This window comes from Diorhabda carinulata, chromosome 4 (assembly GCF_026250575.1).
Source record: "Diorhabda carinulata isolate Delta chromosome 4, icDioCari1.1, whole genome shotgun sequence".
NCBI lineage: Eukaryota > Metazoa > Arthropoda > Insecta > Coleoptera > Chrysomelidae > Diorhabda > Diorhabda carinulata.
This window is the reverse complement of record NC_079463.1, coordinates 33,823,833-33,843,774: the sequence shown is the minus strand read 5'-3', so window position 1 is coordinate 33,843,774 and position 19,942 is coordinate 33,823,833. Positions and strand designations below refer to the sequence as shown.

At 33.8% G+C, this 19,942-nt stretch overlaps 2 protein-coding genes across 2 annotated transcripts in view; one reads left to right on the top strand and one right to left on the bottom strand.

The window, feature by feature from the left end:
- The first annotated feature begins 581 nt into the window (after window positions 1-581).
- The window catches only part of LOC130893083 (obg-like ATPase 1), a 39,252-nt gene continuing 19,891 nt past the window's right edge, over window positions 582-19,942 (top strand). Inside the window, exons 1-3 of the mRNA XM_057798872.1 lie at window positions 582-692; window positions 1,471-1,652; window positions 15,671-15,731. Coding sequence (XP_057654855.1) covers window positions 1,472-1,652; window positions 15,671-15,731 — 242 coding nt within the window. The 5' untranslated portion in view covers window positions 582-692; window position 1,471. The remainder of the gene's footprint in view (window positions 693-1,470; window positions 1,653-15,670; window positions 15,732-19,942) is intronic.
- LOC130893077 (adenylate kinase 9-like) lies at window positions 3,767-12,664 on the bottom strand. The gene is made up of 3 exons (XM_057798853.1): window positions 8,297-12,664; window positions 6,755-7,104; window positions 3,767-5,033 (listed from the first exon to the last, which is right to left on the bottom strand). The coding sequence occupies exons 1-3, from the start codon at window positions 12,655-12,657 to the stop codon at window positions 3,811-3,813; spliced, it is 5,934 nt and encodes a 1,977-aa protein (XP_057654836.1). The 5' UTR covers window positions 12,658-12,664; the 3' UTR covers window positions 3,767-3,810.

Genomic DNA, 19,942 nt, shown 5'->3' with positions numbered 1-19,942 from the left:
ACCTAATTTATGTCAATATAAAATAGCGAGTTGCGAGGAATCATTTATTGAAAAATAAAATACATTTTGTCGCTATAGGGCAAACCTATTTCGTTCCCAAATTATTTCTAAGCAGCATGTTCACACATATATATAGATTATTCAAAGTAATTTTTTTAATATAGGCCCGATTTTTAAATATTACAATAATTTTCATTCGTAGCGGCTTCCTGAATTAATTTCTAATAAAAATTTCGTTTATAATTGTATGATATTAGAAAAATATTCAGCTACCGATAATCATATGATTCGTCTATACCCGAGAGCGTCTCACATAGTTCTTATAATTATTCATGTTTCTCATGATGTTGATCTATAATTTGATCGAAATATAACTGATCATTTGAACAACGTGCTTTCGATTCCAAAGTTTAATATTATCCTCTTGAATCGTGGTTTGATGTAGGATTGTTAGAAAAACTAAATAATCGTTTAAAAAAAAGTTTATACGATAATATTATTATAATTTTCACAATATTTAATATATAAATATGTAAAAACTTTCAATAATTTTATGTTCCATGAATAGTAAGAGCTGTCATCAGTCACTTTACTGTCATTGTCAACCCGGTGGTAGTGTGTTAAGTGTTAGGTTAACGTTAACTCTTTATAAAAATAAATTATTCACATACTATTTAACATAAAAACTTAAGGTTAGTGCTTAAATTAATAATATTTAGTTTTATTTCATATATTTTAATACTTAGTTTAGTTCAAAATAAGAACGTAACGAAACCATAAGGTAATAGAGGTTAGAAAATATAGATTCACGTTATTTAACTTTATCTTTTGAATTTTTGATATTTAAATATTGTTAGTATTTCGAATAAATATATTTAATAATATATCTACATTTAAAGTTTAGGATAACTTTATAACGATGTATTTTTTCGAATATTTGAAATGTGACAGTTTCATTTACGAAAGAACTAAATTTGAGATTATCGTACAATTTTTGATAAGAAATAAGTAACTTATCGATTAAATTATAAAATTATTATTCTGAATATATATATATATATAGCCATAGGCAGTAGTATGTAAAATTATATTAATATCGAGGAGCAATTGATGGTAAATTCGAAATTGTAGGCTTCGCCCAGACTTCTAACTTATCATTAGGTGCTTTTTTAAAAATAACCAATGCCCCAAGAAAAAATCTTCACGTTACAATTTCAGTATCAGATTGAAAATTGCTATTTTGCAGAGAATTAAGTTGCAAAACATAATGTGTATGATTATATGAACGAAATGCTAAAATCTGAATATACCATCATATAAAATACACTTCTACTAGAATTTTTATTATTAACTAGGTTACTAGTTATATTTGTAAAGAATCTCGCACTCTCTTATTACTATTTATATTATATATTGATATATTTATATACAGAATGATATCGAAATGTTGTATGGGGTTTTTCTTTATAGTATGCCTCCGAAGAAGGTTCAAGAACCTGAAAGGAAACCTCTGATAGGTAGAGTTGGTACTAATCTGAGGGTTGGTATAGTTGGAGTACCGAATGTTGGAAAATCCACGTTTTTCAACGTCCTTACAAAAAGTTCAGCTGCTGCCGAAAACTTTCCTTTCTGTACCATCGATCCAAATGAAAATAAGTATTTTCTTTTTTAATATTCGTTTCGTTCATAAATAAACACGAAATTACAAATTTTTTCATGAAATTCGCGATGTACCAACGTTAAAATTGATTTTATTTTCGAATTTTACTTATGTGTTATATGAGAGACAAAACAGTTAATTAATAGGTAAAAGTGTATATGTTTTTGATAGTAATTTTTGCCAAAATATCACTTAAATAAAATCAATTAAAATGTAACTTTACCTACAATTATTTTCAACTTAACTTCATATATAGCGTGTTTCGCATCTCACTGAATCGAAATATCCCCATTTATTTTCATAATGAAATCTATTTTAAGTTATTCTATTCACTAAAAGCACTTTAAACACAATTTTTTTTCAGTTAACACGAATATAAACAAAACTTGAACTGAAATCACTTTAACACTAAAACACTAGACACAAATTATTTACTTAAAAATACAATTACCTCTAATTACACCTAAATTTCATTAATTTTCGATAAAACCTTTAAATATCCCAATAAATATGATTGGTTATTAAATAATTCCAAGTACGTTATCTAAAATGGCGGGCTGTCAAATCAGCTACTGTTTGAAAATAATATTGTTAAAATTCTTCTTTTTTATATAAAGATTCAATACAATCATCAATTATTATTCAATTCGTTAATAGATATATAGCTTCTAACCTAACCTCACATTTGATATACGAACTCACCTAGTTATTTTTGTGATTATATATGATCCAAAAAACGTATTTTGTGAACTGTTTTATAATATTGATAACTCCCACTTGAAAACTTTTTAATTTTGAGTATTAACTTCGTTTATAGGATATACGAGGTGCAATGAAAACTATTTTATTTACGAAATTCGCCTAACCAAACCTAACATTTGTTGTAACCATCTATTTACTTTCAGTATCTGTTTTAGGTAATTAAATTGTATTATCAAATTATTAATTCCCCATTTTTGACATGCGTATTCATTTTTTTATTTTCCTATTTCCATATAAATGTCTATTTATAGATATACGAGAGTAATCTAAAAGTTATATTTCACTGTTTTATTTAAATTAGCATGGATTTCGCAACCTCTAAACTAACCTCAAATTTCATATACACAATCATGTATTGGCTTTTTCTATTCCTGTATAATAGGAAAACAAAATATTTCTTGAGATATATAAACATATTGATATGTAAGAGTTATTATAATGAATAATTTTTACTTTTTGCACGTTTACTCCATTTATAGATATACGAGGTTAAGAAAAAAGTTACAAAAAAATTTTTTAAATTTCGAGATAAGTTTCAAAGATGACCTCAAACTTGATATAGTTCCATTATTTTTCAAGTGTTTGCTTCATAACTTGAAATACGAGGTGAAATGAAAAGTTTTTTGTTTATATATATACGAGGTTAATTGGAAATTTATATATCACTGTTTTTTTTTCATATTATCATGAAATACGCGAGATTTTGACGATTCATTCTAATATAATCTCAAATTTATTCATTTGTTGTATATCCTATACGAGGTGCAACGAAAATATACGTAAATTATTTTTGTATTTTCGTTTTCAAATCTAGGATTTGATTCAATTATTTCCGTCATTTTTAAAGTGATATACGAGGTGAAATGTCTTTCGTTTATAGATATACGAGGTTAATTAAAAATTTATATTTTGTTGTTTTATTTGTAATATCGTGAAATACGTGATGTTTTGGCGGTTTATTCTAATCTAACCTCAATTTTTTTTATTAGTTTTATATCCTATACGAGGTTCGACGAAAAAATACGTAAATTATTTTTGTATTTTCGTTTTTATATCTAGGATTTGATTCAATTATGTCCGTCAATAAATATACTTGATATACGAGGTGAAATGAAAAGTTTTTCGTTTATAGATATACGAGGTTAATTAGAAATTTATAGTTTATTTGTATTATCTTGAAATACGTGATGTTTTGGCGGTTTATTCTAATCTAACCTAAAATTTTTTTATTAGGTTTATATTTTATACGAGGTTCGACGAAAAGTGTTTGCTTTATACGAGGTGAAATGAAAATTTTATCGTTTTTAATTGAATAGGGATTCAAAATAGTGAAAAAAAACCACATTTAATCGTTAATAGATTTAATTTTATCATCTAAACCGTAAATTTTATAATATAGCGGATTTATCGCTGCAAGAAGACGACGCCGACGCGTCGCTTTCCAACATTTGAAATTTCGGTAGAGGTTCTTGGTAATTTAGATAAGGATTGACGGTGTGTTTCATCTTATACAAATAATCCAACAACTTCTTCCTTCTAGCACGGAACAACGAATCCCCTTCCAAATACCTAATTTTGTATTCTTCCGAAATATATTTATTGTAAACTTTCAAATACAATCCTATACCGATAGCGGCCGACGTAGAAACGCTCAGACCCGGTACGACCGGTCTCCTCCTCGATATATATTTAACGGCGGTAATCAGGTCCTTGGCGACGTACTGCTCGAGCATTCCCAATATGGGAAGTTCGCCGTACTCCAAACTAGGATAATTCTCCGGCGGTTTGAATCTGATATCGAACGAATAATGCGTCGGTCTTTTCATGAATTCCTCCAAGCATTCTTGGCTATCGAACAAATAAGTTTTGTTATTGTAACCGACCGCGTATTTCAACACCCCTTTCACGATAACGGTTTTGTTTTTGTAACAAACGACGCACGTACCGTCTTCGAATAGATTCGACGGGAATAACTTGAGGTGTAAACTCGTCGGTAAGTAAAGAGGTAACGCGTTAGCTCCGTACGGAGGTAAAAAAGCTTCGGGAGTTTTTAGAAACGTTTCCACGTGCTCGGGGCATAACCAATAGTAAAATTGTCTCCATTGCACCAAACCGGTTCTATCGGGAACGTCGCCGCCGCTCGTAAGCATATTACTGAAGTGCAAACAACAAGGACAAAAAGTTTTGTACGAACTTTGCCTTTCCAAAAACTCCAGGGGAGTTACTTGCATGTTACATAACCTCAACGGCCAATCTTGGTGGCAGTGCGTGAAATAATGTTTGATTTCGAATAAAACCGACGTTATAACTTTGTTGGCTTGCGACCAAACCGACCAATTGCAAGTATCTATCGAAATTTTCGTCGTTACTTGGTATTCTCTATCGAACCAAGGTTTGAACGTTTCCGTATTTTCTTTGTAACCTTTGTATAAATGATTAACGAAACGTATACTATATCTGGGGAAACCTCTTCGTCCCGTATCGTTTCCTAAACATTCGAACATTTGTCGTTTCGTCGCTTGTAGATCGATCACTAATTGAGGTACTAAACCGGCGTACGACAAATGTCTAACTTCGGAAATTGTATTAGGAAATCCGTCGAATATTATACCTGTGAACAGAAAAAAAAATAACTGTTATTTTTAAACGCGAGTTCCCATCTCTATACGCACACAACTCGTAATAAAATATGGGGGTTGTCTTATAAATAATGGATCAACGTGCAATTGACAAAAAATATAAAGTGTTATTTTTAAACGCGAATTCCCATCTCTATACGCACACAACTCGTAATAAAATACGGGGGTTGTCTTTGAAGTAATGGATCAACGTGCAATTGACGCAAAAAAAAAAAAAAAAAAAAAGTGTTATTTTTAAACGCGAGTTCCCATCTCTATACGCACACAACTCGTAATAAAATACGGGGGTTGTCTTATAAGTAATGGATCAACGTGCAATTGACGAAAAAAAAAACAAAAAAAATAAAGTGTTATTTTTAAACGCGAGTTCCCATCTCTATACGCACACAACTCGTTACAAAATACGGGGGTTGTCTTATAAGTAATGGATCAACGTGCAATTGACGAAAAAAAAAAACAAAAAAAATAAAGTGTTATTTTTAAACGCGAGTTCCCATCTCTATACGCACACAACTCGTAACAAAATACGGGGGTTGTCTTATAAGTAATGGATCAACGTGCAATTGACGCAAAAAAAAAACAAAAAAAATAAAGTGTTATTTTTAAACGCGAGTTCCCATCTCTATACGCACACAACTCGTAATAAAATACGGGGGTTGTCTTATAAGTAATGGATCAACGTGCAATTGACGAAAAAAAAAACAAAAAAAATAAAGTGTTATTTTTAAACGCGAGTTCCCATCTCTATACGCACACAACTCGTAACAAAATACGGGGGTTGTCTTATAAGTAATGGATCAACGTGCAATTGACGAAAAAAAAAACAAAAAAAATAAAGTGTTATTTTTAAACGCGAGTTCCCATCTCTATACGCACACAACTCGTAATAAAATACGGGGGTTGTCTTATAAGTAATGGATCAACGTGCAATTGACGAAAAAAAAAACAAAAAAAATAAAGTGTTATTTTTAAACGCGAGTTCCCATCTCTATACGCACACAACTCGTAATAAAATACGGGGGTTGTCTTATAAGTAATGGATCAACGTGCAATTGACGAAAAAAAAACAAAAAAAATAAAGTGTTATTTTTAAACGCGAGTTCCCATCTCTATACGCACACAACTCGAAATAAAATACGGGGGTTGTCTTTGAAGTAATGGATCAACGTGCAATTGACGCAAAAAAAAAACAAAAAAAATAAAGTGTTATTTTTAAACGCGAGTTCCCATCTCTATACGCACACAACTCGTAAAAAAATACGGGGGTTGTCTTATAAGTAATGGATCAACGTGCAATTGACGCAAAAAAACAAAAAAAATAAAGTGTTATTTTTAAACGCGAATTCCCATCTCTATACGCATACAACTCGTAATAAAATACGGGGGTTGTCTTACAAGTAATGGATCAACGTGCAATTGACGAAAAAAAAACAAAAAAAATAAAGTGTTATTTTTAAACGCGAGTTCCCATCTCTATACGCACACAACTCGAAATAAAATACGGGGGTTGTCTTATAAGTAATGGATATCTATAATCTAAACAATTTCGTACAAAAAATCGATAAAAACGTGCGTTTATTAAATAAATATGAAGTAGTCCGCATATCCACGAATGTAGCTTCGCAATTATCGTTTATTCGGTACCGAACAACTATTTTTTGGAGTAACTGAAAACCGAAAATGTTTGAATTACCTTGAGTAACGCCCCATGGATCGATTGTGGCGGCTTCGACGCACCTAACCACCATTTCATCTGTGGGTTCCCAGCCTCTTCTCAATATGGTTTCCAAATTGGTAGCCAAATTCGAAAAAGGTAAAATCGTCAGAACGAATCTTATCGCTTGTCCTCTAGATACGATTTTCATGCCGTATTCTCTTTGAATTCTTCTGGCCAATATAGTTTTTCCGCATTTGGGGGGACCCGATACGGCTATTCTCATCGGTATTAGGGGGAAATTGATGTTTTCCACGTCGATATATTTGAGAGGGTGTTTTTTGAATTTCTCTACGTTTGCTTTACCGACAATGAAGTAGATGTAGCTCCTAAATATTCGTTATCGTTAAATTTTCGTCTAAATATGAAAAATTGTGAAAAAAAAACTTATTTTAAAACAGAACAGGCCTAAAATTTAGACGGATAAACATATAGAAAGGTGTGAAATTGGAAAAATTAGGTCAGAAGGATGTAATTTCTATCCGCTTCTATTGTTTTCTTGATTTTTCTCGTCTCCGACGTTTTCTTGGTCTGAATCTTCTCCTTTTTCCCTCTGGTATCTTCCGTGCAACTCGTTTCGAGAATTCGTCTTCGTCAATTCGTTCCGAGTGATTCAATCACTTTAATCTTGTAGTTTTAACATCCTAACCTAAAACTGTCTTTCCCCGGGTCTTATTTCACTTCCCTCCGACGTTTTCTTGGTCTGAATCTTTTCCTTTTTCCCTCTGGTATCTTCCGTGCAACTCGTTTCGAGAATTCGTCTTCGTCAATTCGTTCCGAGTGATTCAATCACTTTAATCTTGTAGTTTTAACATCCTAACCTAAAACTGTCTTTCCCCGGGTCTTATTTCACTTCCCTCCGACGTTTTCTTGGTCTGAATCTTTTCCTTTTTCCCTCTGGTATCTTCCGTGCAACTCGTTTCGAGAATTCGTCTTCGTCAATTCGTTCCGAGTGATTCAATCACTTTAATCTTATCGTTTTTTATAAACTAGTCGATTGGTGACTCATTAAAAAGTATGATTCGATCTTCTTTTTCATCTCCATTCTGTCTACTTTCCTCCACAAATTCTTTTTAGTATTTACCTCTCCCGAATTCCCAATTTCCGTATAGTTTTTTTCGTCATTTTTCGAAATTTCACAGACGTAATTTACTTTCGTACATTTCGATATCAATATCCTCCCGAAATCTTTTTATTTCTCGCCATTTATTATTTAATAGTTTATCCATAATTCCGTTAACGCCCCATTTTGTTTATTCATTTCTAAATAGTTTCTTGTCCAACTCCAACACCAACGTCTATTTCCATAGACTCTGTTTTATCATTATCGACATGTAGATCTATATCTTAAGTTGTAGTTTTGTGGTTTCTACAAGATTTTTAGCTGTCAACGTCAAACGTCAAACGTTATTTATTCCAAATACTTCCGGTATTAGAATTATTAGTATTAGGACGAGTTTCCCCTCTAAATACGAGGTATTTTAAGTATAACAACGCGTTAATTAATCGGGAATAACTCACCTGTGTATAATTGGAAAAACGTCGTTGTTCAATTCCGAATATCGATACATTAGGAAGGGATTTTGATTTTCGTGATACTGCACCGGGCAAATTTTTCCGAATTTACTAAGGAAATAATAACCGCAATTCAATAATCGATCGGCGACTTGTGTGGAAACGTCGTAACACCTTTCGAAAAACGATTGATTCCTAAATTTGATATATTCCGTGTGATAATAGACGCTCCTTTCGTTTTTGGCGTAATCCTCCAAATATATCGGGAGATTCGTGAAAGGTATCAAATTATAATCGCAAATGTATTGCACGTCTTTCAAATAATCCATTTCTTGATCGACGTGTCGGTTTATTCGATCTTCGTACGACGATTTAATTTCCTCGAAATTTTCCGTCGGTTCGGGCGCTACGTCCGGCGATTCCGCGTCCAAAATCCTATTTATCTCGTCGATATCTTTTTGCTCGGCTATCGAATCGAAACTCACTTGAGACAAACTGGAATTTTCCTCGAAATTTTCCGATTTCGATCTCCTTTTTTCGGCGTACCTCTCCTCCCTTCTCGCCTCTATCATTTCTCGAAATCTATTTTCTCTGCGTCGTTCGTAATCCTGCAAAACTCCTTTATTCGTTTCTTCCCACAACAATTTTTTTTCTTCGACCGTTTTCCGCCATTCCTCCAATCGGTCCCGCAACAATTTGTTCTTAACCAGATCCGCGTCGCACGACAATCTGATTATCGCATCCGGTATCAATTTATATTCGATCATGATGTTTATATCGGCGGTTCGTTTCGGAAAATCGTCTATGACGAAACCCAATTCTTTGATGGGGTATTCGAACCAAAGTTTGAAAATATTGGCGCGATAAAAATCGATCGGTAAAACGCCGTTTCCCGTTAAATAATCCCGTAGAATTTCGTCGGTGTTTATATTCCTTTTTAATTCCTCCAAAGTTTCGTCGGTGTTTATATTGAAATAATTTTTTAATAAATTTTCGTAACTTACGTAAAAAATACCGTAATTGAAGGATAGGGCTCGCGATAAATCGGTTTTACCTATACCCGATATGCCTATTATACAAATTCTCGGTGGCGGTAATTCTTTAGGCGGTTTATTCGTTATATATCGTCGAGGATTTAATAGGAATTTATTCATATCTTGTTCGGTGCTTAAATAATAAATCCGATCGTCGAATTTGATCGATAAATCTCGTTTACCTTTCCAAATTACCCAATTTTCGTGATAAGTTACCGGACAATAATGTAAAGTGTCGCCGTATCGGCGATTCGATTCGATCAAATCGTCCGATATTAAATCTTCGATTAAATTATTATTATTATTATCCTGTCGATTATTATTATTATTATTATATAAAGTTATTTCTTCGGCTCTATCTTCGTCGGTATATAAATCGGCTTTAACTCTATATTCGTCTTCTATTAATCTAATCGATTCCGTTAATAATTCCGTTAAATTTTTATCGGTTATTCGTAATTCTAGAATCGGTTTATTTATCGTTTTGAAATAATTTTCGATTTCCGTTAATTTGATATCGTATTTTAACAATTCTTCGTGGTAATTTTCTTCTCTTATTAAATCCCCCGCCGCCGTCGCGGTACCGCCTAATCGGGGATCGTCGAATATTTCCGATAAAATACTTTTTCCCAATTTGTATTTGTACGAAGTGGTCGACGTTATTCGCGACGGGGATCTCCAAGCGGCGTCTATTTTACCCAAACTCATAAAAAAATCTCGGTAATCGGTAAATATATTGGCGCCTCGAATTTTGTATCTGTTTATCAAAAATTCGAAATCTCCGGTGTCTTTTAATACGAAAATATCGTCGGCCATGTAATCGGGGTACAAATTTTTTAAAATATCCGCGTCGATCAACATGCCGTCTATTATCCAACCGCCTCGGTTATTGCCTTGTTCCAAATATTTTTCTTCGATATCTTTAATCGCCGTTTTAATTATATCGACTATATTTTCGGTATTTACGGTTTCTTGTACGTAAACGGCTTTGGATAAAGCGTCGTTTACGTATTGTACGACGAATTCGTCGTAGACGGTCGCCGGTTTCGGGACGATTTTCCTTTTTAAATTGTCCGGTATGGCGGTTATCATTTTTTGTCGATCCTGCACGAATTGTTGGATACTTTCGAAACTACCTTCCGGTATATTCGATTGTATCAATTGATCTTTGATTTTTTTAATGGCTATAGTAGTTTCGGTTTCTATTTCGGCTATATCGTATTTGACCATAGCCATCGGGAACGAAGTTAATTCCAATTTGGCTGTTTCGGATTCGTTTTGCATTTCGATTATCAAATTACCGTATGATTCTACTAGAGATTTAACGTTATTCACCCATTCTTTTATATCGTTTATCCGTTTTTCTTCGGCCTCTTCGGCTTCTTTGCGTCTCGTTTCGTTCAGTAGTTCCAGAGCTTCGGTTAGCGCGGCCTGTTTGATTTTTTCTTTGAATTCTTGTTCGCGCCGATCTATAAAATCGTCCACCATCGAAACGGTGGATAAAACGGTGCCGTTCAATAAATAACTCAAACAATTCGCTATCGAAGTTTTACCCGAACATTTCGGACCGAATATAAATATTTTGCAAGTCGGTTTCGGGTAAGGATCCAACAGATAATTACGGGGATTTCGATAGAATTTGTAAAAAGCTTCTTGGTCCGATAAAAAAAATAGTTTATCCATAAATTGTACGCAATATTCTTTATTACCTTCTCTGATTATACCGTTTCTGAGCGCTACGGGACATTTGGCCCCCCAATCGGATAAATTCCATCGGAAATTAATACCGGGAGTGGAGATTTTTCGGTATTTTTTGAAAAATTCATCGAACGTCATTTCGTCTACGTAATTTATCGGCGGACTGTCTTCTCCGGTTGTCGTCGGTGTTACGATTCGTTGCGGTATTACGACTTTTTGTAAAGGTAGACAATTCAATTTGGCTTTTAGTACGTAAAACATTCTTTTCGTACTAGTTCGACCGTCCAATTTGACGAAATAGTCCGGATCGTGAGTCATGATGCGGCGTTCGATGAAATTCATCGCCGTGTAATGGTACGAATCCAATTGGGATTCGACGTTTACGGGAAAATTTTTCGGTAAAACGACGAGATGTTTCAAATTCGTCATTTCGTTATCGGTGACGAGGTCGTCGTGTATAAAAGTTTCGTAATAATCCGCCGGTAATAATTCTACGGTATTATTTTTAGTGAAATAATCGAAAATCGCTTTGTTGGATTTCTCGTGTAATAAATTGACGTCCAATTTCGAATAGATATCGAATTTTTCGTTCGCCCTTTTGTTGATAACGTCTTTGGCGTTACATATCAGATAAATTATTAAAAAGGGCGGTTTGAAAAGGTTGAAAAGAAAATTTAATTGTTCTTCGTAATCGGTACTTATTTCCGGCGGTTGACAAACGTCGTAATTGTCTCCGACGTCGACCGACGGCGTTTCCGCGATTATCGCTTGTTTTGGGGGTTGTATTACGCCGCCGCCGCCTTCGCCTTCGCCTTCGCCTTCGATGATAACTTCGCCGCCTTCTCCTCGTACGCTTTTGCTGGCAGTTTCCGATAATCGGGGTCTGCTAGGAGGCGGTACGCCCAATTCGAACGTACTATCGATTATTTCGTCGAAAATTTCTTTGGCGGTAAAAACGGCCGATTCCGAAGACGTCGGATCTTCTTTGTACATGGAATTCGGTATAACCGGTAATCCGCATATGACGAAACCTCGATGTTTGGCCGATTCGGAATTGACGCGTTTTTCCACTAACCTCAAAATGACGTCGATTCCGATCGATCTGCCGCATCTCAAATTGAATTCTATGCATTGTCCGGCCCTGCTTTCGCTTCGAATTTCCTGTTCGATAAGTAATCCTGGTTCTATATAGACGCACTGCCAATAATCGGCGAGTCGTTTTCCCAAATTTTCCTCGCCGATACCGGGTTTTCCCAATATTATAAAAGACGCCGGATTCGATTCGAGATATTTCTGTTGGGCGTTTTTCGTCGAATAAATCGGTTCTTTAAATTCGCCGCTATCCGCGTAAAAACTATTCAAAGATACGTACGAAGGTTTGTCGCCCAATAAATGATTCACCCTTTCCAAGGGATCGACGTCCTCGGCGAAGGGGTAGTAGGAATTGGCGTGCGGATACCATTCCACCGGTACCGGCGAATTGTATTCTTCTTTTATATCGTATTTTATACCTGTCGTGAATTGGAGGTAATTCTGTTTTATGATAACGCATTGATCCGCCACGAAATGTTCGAAAAAATCGTTTTTTTCTCGTAGATAAAAATCTTTTCTCGGCGATTTGCAATGACACGCCATTTTGCCGTCAAAACGTCAACTGTCAAATCATTATTAGATACTCGAATCGAAACGAAACAAATAAAAAACGAAGCAAATAAAAATTTTATCGTAAATTACGAAATTTTTAGTCTTTATACTCTATTTTAACTTTTTTACACGTTTTACATAATATAATTTGTGTTTAAAATGAATTTTTCTGTTAAAAATAGTTTTTTTCTCGGCGATTCGCAATGACACGCCATTTTGCCGTCAAAACGTCAACTGTCAAATCATTATTAGATACTCGAATCGAAACGAAACAAATAAAAAACGAAGCAAATAAAAATTTTATCGTAAATTACGAAATTTTTAGTCTTTATACTCTATTTTAACTTTTTTACACGTTTTACATAATATAATTTGTGTTTAAAATGAATTTTTCTGTTTAAAAATCGTTTTTTTTCTCGGCGATTCGCAATGACACGCCATTTTGCCGTCAAAACGTCAACTGTCAAATCATTATTAGTACGCGGATCGTAACTAAACAAATAAAAAACGACGCAAATAAAAATTTTATCGTAAATTACGAAATTTTTAGTCTTTATACTCTATTTTAACTTTTTTACACGTTTTACATAATATAATTTGTGTTTAAAATGAATTTTTCTGTTTAAAAATCGTTTTTTTCTCGGCGATTTGCAATGACACGCCATTTTGCCGTCAAAACGTCAACTGTCAAATCATTATTAGATACTCGAATCGAAACGAAACAAATAAAAAACGAAGCAAATAAAAATTTTATCGTAAATTACGAAATTTTTAGTCTTTATACTCTATTTTAACTTTTTTACACGTTTTACATAATATAATTTGTGTTTAAAATGAATTTTTCTGTTAAAAATAGTTTTTTTCTCGGCGATTCGCAATGACACGCCATTTTGCCGTCAAAACGTCAACTGTCAAATCATTATTAGTACGCGGATCGTAACTAAACAAATAAAAAACGACGCAAATAAAAATTTTATCGTAAATTACAAAATTTTTAGTCTTTATACTCTATTTTAACTTTTTTACACGTTTTACATAATATAATTTGTGTTTAAAATGAATTTTTCTGTTTAAAAATCGTTTTTTTCTCGGCGATTCGCAATGACACGCCATTTTGCCGTCAAAACGTCAACTGTCAAATCATTATTAGTACGCGGATCGTAACTAAACAAATAAAAAACGACGCAAATAAAAATTTTATCGTAAATTACGAAATTTTTAGTCTTTATACTCTATTTTAACTTTTTTACACGTTTTACATAATATAATTTGTGTTTAAAATGAATTTTTCTGTTTAAAAATCGTTTTTTTCTCGGCGATTCGCAATGACACGCCATTTTGCCGTCAAAACGTCAACTGTCAAATCATTATTAGTACGCGGATCGTAACTAAACAAATAAAAAACGACGCAAATAAAAATTTTATCGTAAATTACGAAATTTTTAGTCTTTATACTCTATTTTAACTTTTTTACACGTTTTACATAATATAATTTGTGTTTAAAATGAATTTTTCTGTTTAAAAATCGTTTTTTTCTCGGCGATTCGCAATGACACGCCATTTTGCCGTCAAAATGTCAACTGTCAAATCATTATTAGTACGCGGATCGTAACTAAACAAATAAAAAACGACGCAAATAAAAATTTTATCGTAAATTACGAAATTTTTAGTCTTTATACTCTATTTTAACTTTTTTACACGTTTTACATAATATAATTTGTGTTTAAAATGAATTTTTCTGTTTAAAAATCGTTTTTTTCTCGGCGATTCGCAATGACACGCCATTTTGCCGTCAAAATGTCAACTGTCAAATCATTATTAGTACGCGGATCGTAACTAAACAAATAAAAAACGACGCAAATAAAAATTTTATCGTAAATTACGAAATTTTTAGTCTTTATACTCTATTTTAACTTTTTTACATGTTTTACATAATATAATTTGTATTTAAAATGAATTTTTCTGTTAAAAATCTTTCTTCTCGAATGGAATTTTGAGGTTAAGTGACAAGAAAAAACCGCCAAGAACTAGATTTAGTGGGTAATCAACCAATTTCGTAATGGAATTCAATTCTACGTCCGTACGGGATTTTTTAATTAATTTTTTCGATTATGTAACCGATTATCACAGTTTTTTTTCGTCGTTTGAATTAATTTACGTACAATTTAAGTCGAAAAACTGTTAAAAATCGTATCTGAACGTGTCGAAAACGCATTTGGAAACAAATTCCGTGTTCTAAAATATGATTTTTTCGTAAATAAGGATTAAAAACACTTGATATTGAATAATAAACTAATTTTCGTATTAATAACGAAATTTTAAAAGTTAATTTCCACAATATCGAGACTTTTGATGATTTTAAAGTTGGTTTATATTAATACGAAAGAATAATTTGATTACGTCGTTGAACCGAGTCATAGGCGCTTGTCCGGTAAATAAAATCTTTTTATTTAATATTATTAAACATTTTAATAAACTTGGAAACGAGATATGTTTAAAAAATTCATGATAAATAACTGAATTTGCAATATAATCGGACTAGTGTCATTTTTATTGCTTCAAGTTGCAATTTCGGAAAAAAAAAATGATTTACCGATTTATTTCTTTTGCTCGAGATTAATAGAGGCGAAAAAATCCGGCGATTAAACGCGAATTTTCAGTATTTTCAAGCGACCCAACCGGACGTAACATATCGAACCTCCCTCGTAATCACGCTCCAACGGGAAACTATTCCGTTCCACAAAATAGGGAATATAGGAAAATAGGGATCTTCCTCGTAATATAAAACTCCTCGAATCCAATAGATTTTGATTTTTAAACGCTTCGTTTAGTATACCAGGTGATGCGAAAAATCCTTCGGGATTTTTTTAAAAATGTAGACGCGAGAAAAATATGTTCCAGGTGGGTATTTGCTACCGAAGACTTCGTAATGGAAAAAATCTTCGCGGAGTATTCCTAAAACGCGTTTTGGAGGAAAAATTTTCATGTGGATTTGTTTCAGCACGTCGCGTACCGGTGCCCGACGAAAGATTCGACTATTTATGCGAATACTTCAAGCCTCTAAGGTAAATAAATTTTCTATTGGGTAAATTGTTATTTTCCGTGTACAAAACGAGCGGTTATTAACGAAATTGCCACCTTTTACGTTTCGAAAATTTAATTTTTTGTCGACTTTTGTTATAAACGTTCGCGATTTGATGGAATAGAAATTGGAGAAATCGAAAGCGATTCGTGAGACGCCAAAGGTGAGATTAAACATCGTACCCGATAATTTAAAAGAAGAAGAATAAGAAAGAAAGAAAAATAAAACGTTCGATTCGCTAAGTGGAAATATATCGCAAGGTGTCATTTTAAAAAATAGGAAAATATCGATTTGATTATTAGTGTATTATACAAGATAGGAAATATCGTGTTGTGGGCGATTCGATGTGGTTGATTTGAGAAAGAAAAAACTCGACGGTGATAGACGGATTTAGTGCACGACGAAAACCGATAAATGTTAGGTTAGGTCGGGGGTAAATTAAAATGGCGGCGTGTTTTCCACGACGATGTATATATGTCGCCAGAAAATGGATGCTATTGTTGGAATTTTAACTTAACGGGGTGCGTTTGTACTAGAAATTTGTCTGGTTGGAAAACAACCGCCGAAAACGGCTCAAATTTTCGGAAAAAAACGACAAAATACACGCGAAAAAGACTCAAATTTTCGGAAAAAACGACAAAATACACGCTTAAAAGTTTTTTCGAATTTTTTTGGGGGATTTTAACTGAAAACGGTGCAGTAAGATCAAAAATCGGGTTTGTGGGAAAATCCTAGCCAGAAACGACTCAAATTTTTGGAAAATCCGACAAAATACACGCGAAAAAGTCTCAAATTTTCGGAAAAAACGACAAAATACACGCGTAAAAGTTTTTTCGTACTTTTTGGGGGGATTTTAACTAAAAGCGGTGCAGTAAGATCAAAAATCGGGTTTGTGGGAAAATCCTAGCCAGAAACGACTCAAATTTTTGGAAAATCCGACAAAATACACGCGAAAAAGTCTCAAATTTTCGGAAAAAACGACAAAATACACGCGTAAAAGTTTTTTCGTACTTTTTGGGGGGATTTTAACTAAAAGCGGTGCAGTAAGATCAAAAATCGGGTTTGTGGGAAAATCCTATCCAGAAACGACTCAAATTTTTGGAAAATCCGACAAAATACACGCGAAAAAGTCTCAAATTTTCGGAAAAAACGACAAAATACACGCGTAAAAGTTTTTTCGTACTTTTTGGGGGGATTTTAACTAAAAGCGGTGCAGTAAGATCAAAAATCGGGTTTGTGGGAAAATCCTAGCCAGAAACGACTCAAATTTTTGGAAAATCCGACAAAATACACGCGAAAAAGACTCAAATTTTCGGAAAAAACGACAAAATACACGCTTAAAAGTTTTTTCGTACTTTTTGGGGAGATTTTAACTAAAAACGGTGCAGTAAGATCAAAAATCGGGTTTGTGGGAAAATCCTAGCCAGAAACGACTCAAATTTTTGGAAAATCCGACAAAATACACGCGAAAAAGTCTCAAATTTTCGGAAAAAACGACAAAATACACGCGTAAAAGTTTTTTCGTACTTTTTGGGGGGATTTTAACTAAAAGCGGTGCAGTAAGATCAAAAATCGGGTTTGTGGGAAAATCCTAGCCAGAAACGACTCAAATTTTTGGAAAATCCGACAAAATACACGCGAAAAAGACTCAAATTTTCGGAAAAAACGACAAAATACACGCTTAAAAGTTTTTTCGTACTTTTTGGGGAGATTTTAACTAAAAACGGTGCAGTAAGATCAAAAATCGGGTTTGTGGGAAAATCCTAGCCAGAAACGACTCAAATTTTTGGAAAATCCGACAAAATACACGCGAAAAAGACTCAAATTTTCGGAAAAAACGACAAAATACACGCGTAAAAGTTTTTTCGTACTTTTTGGGGAGATTTTAACTAAAAACGGTGCAGTAAGATCAAAAATCGGGTTTGTGGGAAAATCCTAGCCAGAAATGACTCAAATTTTTGGAAAATCCGACAAAATACACGCGAAAAAGACTCAAATTTTCGGAAAAAATGACAAAATACACGCGTAAAAGTTTTTTCGTACTTTTTGTTGGAATCTTAACTAAAAGCGGTGCAGTAAGATCAAAAATCGGGTTTGTGGGAAAATCCTAGCCAGAAACGACTCAAATTTTCGGAAAATTCGATAAAATACACGCGTGAAAGTGAAATGAAAATAAGCAGCGAGTTTTTATTGTTTTTCGTTTTATTTGGGTTTGCAAAAGAGATATTTCGAAAGGCGTTATGAAAAAAAAAGTTTTCGAATGAAAAGACTCTGAATTCTACTTTTGATTTTACATCAAGTAGTTTCCGAACTTTCAGTCAGTTCTGGCGAAGGTTTTCCGACTAGGCTCTTAGTTAAGAAAAACGTTTAACGCGTGTACTTTGTCGTTTTTCCGAAAATTTGAGTCGTTTCTAGCTAGGGTTTTCCCACAAACCCGATTTTTGGTCTTACTGCACCGCTTTTAGTTAAATTCCCCCAAAAAAGTACGAAAAAACTTTTACGGGTGTATTTTGTCGTTTTTCCGAAAATTTGAGTCTTTTTCGCGTGTATTTTGTCGGATTTTCGGAAAATTTGAGTCGCTTCTAGCTAGGGTTTTCCCACAAGCCCGATTTTTGGTCTTACTGCACCGCTTTTACTTAAGATCCCCCCAAAAAATACAAAAAACTTTTACGCGTGTATTTTGTCGTTTTTTCCGAAAATTTGAGTCTTTTACGCGTGTATTTTGTCGGATTTTCCAAAAATTTGAGTCGTTTCTGGCTAGGATTTTCCCACAAACCCGATTTTTGATCTTACTGCACCGCTTTTAGTTAAAATCCCCCCAAAAAGTACGAAAAAACTTTTACGCGTGTATTTTGTCGTTTTTTCCGAAAATTTGAGACTTTTTCGCGTGTATTTTGTCGGATTTTCCAAAAATTTGAGTCGTTTCTGGCTAGGATTTTCCCACAAACCCGATTTTTGATCTTACTGCACCGCTTTTAGTTAAAATCCCCCCAAAAAGTACGAAAAAACTTTTACGCGTGTATTTTGTCGTTTTTTCCGAAAATTTGAGACTTTTTCGCGTGTATTTTGTCGGATTTTCCAAAAATTTGAGTCGTTTCTGGCTAGGATTTTCCCACAAACCCGATTTTTGATCTTACTGCACCGCTTTTACTTAAGATCCCCCCAAAAAATACAAAAAACTTTTACGCGTGTATTTTGTCGTTTTTTCCGAAAATTTGAGTCTTTTACGCGTGTACTTTATCGGATTTTCCAAAAATTCGAGTCGCTTTTAGCGAGGGTTCACCCACAAGTCCGATTTTTAGTCTTACTGCACCGCTTTTACCTAAGATCCCCACAAAAAACACCAAGAAAATTTGTCGATTTTTCGGTATAGATTTTCCGGAAATTCGAGTCGTTTCTAGAGGAGATACATTTCTGGAAATTTATTTTCCAACAATAGTACGTCGTGGATAACGTGCGATGAAATACCATCACCATCGATGGACAAAACTATGGAAACTACGTTGAAAAATAAATTTTTTCCTTCCCTTGTTCAACCAGTTACTTCTGGTACTTAAGAAAATGTTTTTCTTTTGGATAATCGCAACAAAATTTGACGATCGGACAGAAAAATAAATAACTCGGTGTCGTGTATCTTTTTTCTTATTTCCAAGCATAAAATTAGTTTGGAACATCGAAAAATCTCCGTATTATTAGCCCTGGACTCTATTTTTTCATTAACAACATTTCCAAGTGAAAAATCATCACAATTTTACGACGAAACAATATTTTACGATTTCGTTAATATCGTCGTCGTTTTCTTCATCAGAAACATCCCTCCGACGTGGTGATTGGTGTTTCGGTTCGTATCATTCCGTGGATTTCGATTCGATTATATCGAATTTCGTTTTCACATTTTATTTTTTCGATCGACGTATACGCGGTCACACAAAACTAACAATTAGGATCGATTCCATCAAATCGAAATCAATTTAGTTATAGACCAAATAGATATTTTTAACGGTAGTTAAAAATAGGAAGGTGTGTCTCTTATTTGTGTTCCCACGCGGCCGTAAGGCGCCGTCAAATTGGCAGCCCCTATTAGAGACACTCACACATACCCGATCCTCATCATCTTCTTCCTTTTTTTTTTTTTTAAAGGAATTAATTTGTGGAATACCATATAATTTCGAGTTAAATCGATTCTTTAACTAA